Source organism: Arachis ipaensis, chromosome B6 (genome assembly GCF_059453495.1).
Source record: "Arachis ipaensis isolate K30076 ecotype BB chromosome B6, ASM5945349v1, whole genome shotgun sequence".
NCBI classification, from domain to species: domain Eukaryota; kingdom Viridiplantae; phylum Streptophyta; class Magnoliopsida; order Fabales; family Fabaceae; genus Arachis; species Arachis ipaensis.
This window is the reverse complement of record NC_142441.1, coordinates 45,987,471-45,990,529: the sequence shown is the minus strand read 5'-3', so window position 1 is coordinate 45,990,529 and position 3,059 is coordinate 45,987,471. Positions and strand designations below refer to the sequence as shown.

The following is a 3,059-nucleotide window of genomic DNA, read 5'->3' as shown; positions in this document are numbered from 1 at the left end:
TCCTCCACCCTGTCACTATCCTTGTAGGGATGAGTTCATTCTTCTCATTGAAGATGACAGTCATGCCTCCTTTCTTTGGTACCACTTGCATTGGGCTTATCCAAGAGCTGTCAGAAATTGGATATATGATTCTAGCATTCTATAACTTCATTACCTTCTTCTGAACTACTTCCTTCATGGTTGGGTTAAGCCTCCTTTGAGGTTGTACCACTGGTCTTTAATCTTCTTCTAGCAAGATCTTGTGCATACAAATAGCAGGGCTTATACCTTTGATATCATCAATTGTCCACCCTAAAACTGTCTTGTGAGTTTTCAACACCCCAATTAGTTTGGCTTCATCTTGCTTGCTCAAGGATGAATTAAAGATTACTGGTAGGTTATCTTTTCCATCAAGGAATGCATATTTGAGATGAGGAGGGAAAGGTTTCAAATCTTGCTTTGGCATCTCTTCCTCCTTAACTTCACTTGAATCTTCCAATGCTTCTGCCTCTTGTGAATCTTCCTCTTGAATGTCCTAAGTTTCCCCTTCATGGTCTTTACATTGGTCTGCTTCAAATACTTTTTCAACCAAATCATCTATCATGTCAAGCCTCATGCAATTTTCTTTTTTTGCAGGGTATTGCATTGCTTTAAAAACATTAATAACCAATTGCTCCTCATGCATTTTGAGAACCATTTCTCCCTTCTCAACATCATTGATTGCCCTGGCAGTTGCTAGAAAGGGTCTTCCAAGGATAATTGAGTTGTTCCCTTCCTCATCCATATCCAGAATCACAAAATCAGCTGGAAAAATGAATTTCCCAACTTTCACCAGTAAGTTCTCCACCACTCCATTTGGTATTTTGAGGGATCTGTCAGCAAGTTGTAATGACATCCATGTAGGCTTAACCTCTTCTATCATCAATTTCTTCATCATGGCAAAAGGCATCAGATTAATACTTACCCCCAGGTTACAGAGTGCTTTATCTATAGCCATATTCCCAATAGTGCATGGTATAAAGAAGCTCCCTGGATCTTTGAGTTTTGGTGAAAGTCCCTTTTGAATGATTGCACTGCACTCTTAGGTCAAGATCACAGTTTCTTTTTCACTCCAGCTTCTCTTCTTGTTGATGAGTTCCTTGAAGAATTTTGCATACAATGGAATTTGCTCCAAAGCTTCAGCAATTGGGAGGTTAATTTTCAGCTTCTTGAAAATCTCTAAGAACTTGGGAAATTCCTGGTCTTTGATCTCCTTTTTCAACCTCTGAGGGTATGGCAGAGGAGGAATATATGGCTTCACCTCCTTTTTTTCTCTTGTGGTTGCTCTTTCATGACTTGCGTTCCCTTCTTTGAAACTTGTGATTCCTCCTCCTTCTTGGAACTTTCTTGATCATTCTTGTCCTCTTCTACTTCTTTCTTGTTAGCACCCTTGTCATTTTTCACAGTCTTTCCATTCCTTAGCTGGATTACTTTGCATTCCTCTCTTGGATTAGGGATTGTGTCACAGGGAAAAGCATTAGTTGGTCGCTCAGCAAATTTTCTGGCCAATTGTCCCATTTGTCTCTCAAGACTTCTCATTGTGGCATCTTGTCTAGCCATATTGGCCTCTTGTCTAGCCATATTGGCCTCTTGTCTCTCTTGTCCCTTAACTAGGCTCTTTTGTCCTTTAGCTAAACCTTGTGTAGTTTGAGCAAGTGTTTGTGTGGTTTGGTTAAGGGCTTGCAAGGTTGCTTCAAGGGTTGAGATTCTGGTTTCTTGGTGGTCAATGGGTGGTATGTTGAGGTAAGATTGTTGATGCTGGCAGTTATTTGGAATGTTGAGGTGGGTGTTTTGTGAGTTGAATGGTGGTGTGGAGAAGTTATTTTGGTGAGCTTGTGAGTTGTTGTGGGGTTGCTGATACGAGTTTTGTGGTTTTCTGTATTGGTTAGTGGTGGTGGATGAGTGATTTTGGTTGTTTGTGTTGCGGGAGTTGTTGGAATGGTTCTTCTGCCATGAATTTTGATTATCACCCCACCTCAAGTTAGGATGATTTCTCCATGATGAATTGTATGTATCACCATGGAAGTCACATTGAGAAGAGCCTGAGGTGTTATTCATGTACTAAACTTGCTCTAGTTGTTGCTCATTGTTACATTTCTCAAAAGCTTCTTCACCTTGGCCCCATTCACTTGAAGGTTGATTTGCTGTGTTCACTGCAGCCAATTGAAGTCCATCTATTCTCTTTGCCACCATTTCCATTTGCTGTTGGATTTGTTGGTGCATCAATTTGTTCTGTGCTAAGATAGTGTCCACACCCTCAAGCTCCAATACACCTTTCTTTGGAGTTTGAATTGGTTGGCATTGCCTTTGATGAGCATAGAAGTATTGGTTGTTGGCTACAGTGTCTATGAGATTTTAAGCTTCTTCGGCTGTTTTCATTAGCTGTAGTGAGCCTCCTGCAGAGTAATCCAAAGCCTCTTGAGCCTTTAGATTCAAACCCTCATAGAAATTTTGAAGTCTGACCCACTCACTGAACATGTCAGGTGGGCATTTCCTTATCAAGGCTTTATATCTCTCCCATGCCTCATAAAGTGACTCTCCATCCATTTGAGTGAAAGTCTGTACTTCTGTCTTTAACCTGATGATTTTCTGAGGTGGGTAAAATTTAGCTAGGAACTTGCTCACCAAATCATCCCAGTTATTGATGCTTTCTTTGGGAAATGTCTCCAGCCATTGGGATGCCTTGTTCCTCAAAGAGAATAGAAATAACAACAACTTGTAAATATCTGGATGCACACTATTTGTCTTGACAGTTTCACATATCCTCAAGAAGACAGATAGGTGTTTATTTGGGTCTTTAAGAGGACCCCCTCCATAAGAGCAATTGTTCTGCACCAAAGTGATAAGTTGAGGCTTCAACTCAAAGTTATTGGCATAGACATTTGGAGTGAGTATGCTGCTTCCACAGTTCCTTGCATTGAGAATGGTGCATGAGGCCAAAACTCTTCTAGGTGGTCCATTGTTATTAGCAACATCCTTAGGAGGATTATGCAGATTGTCCTCCATAACTTGATCCTCTTCTTCTGAGTCCTCTTCACCAA

At 40.8% G+C, this 3,059-nt stretch overlaps 1 protein-coding gene across 1 annotated transcript; it reads right to left on the bottom strand.

The window, feature by feature from the left end:
- Positions 1–514: 514 nt before the first annotated feature.
- LOC148555403 (uncharacterized) lies at positions 515–976 on the bottom strand. The gene has a single exon (XM_088490645.1). It carries the CDS (start codon positions 974–976, stop codon positions 515–517), a length of 462 nt encoding a protein of 153 aa, XP_088346771.1.
- Positions 977–3,059: the final 2,083 nt, after the last annotated feature.

Excerpts from the sequence above, each read along its gene's own strand:
- LOC148555403 (XM_088490645.1), bottom strand. The coding sequence starts at position 976 with ATGGCTATAGATAAAGCACTCTGTAACCTGGGGGTAAGTATTAATCTG.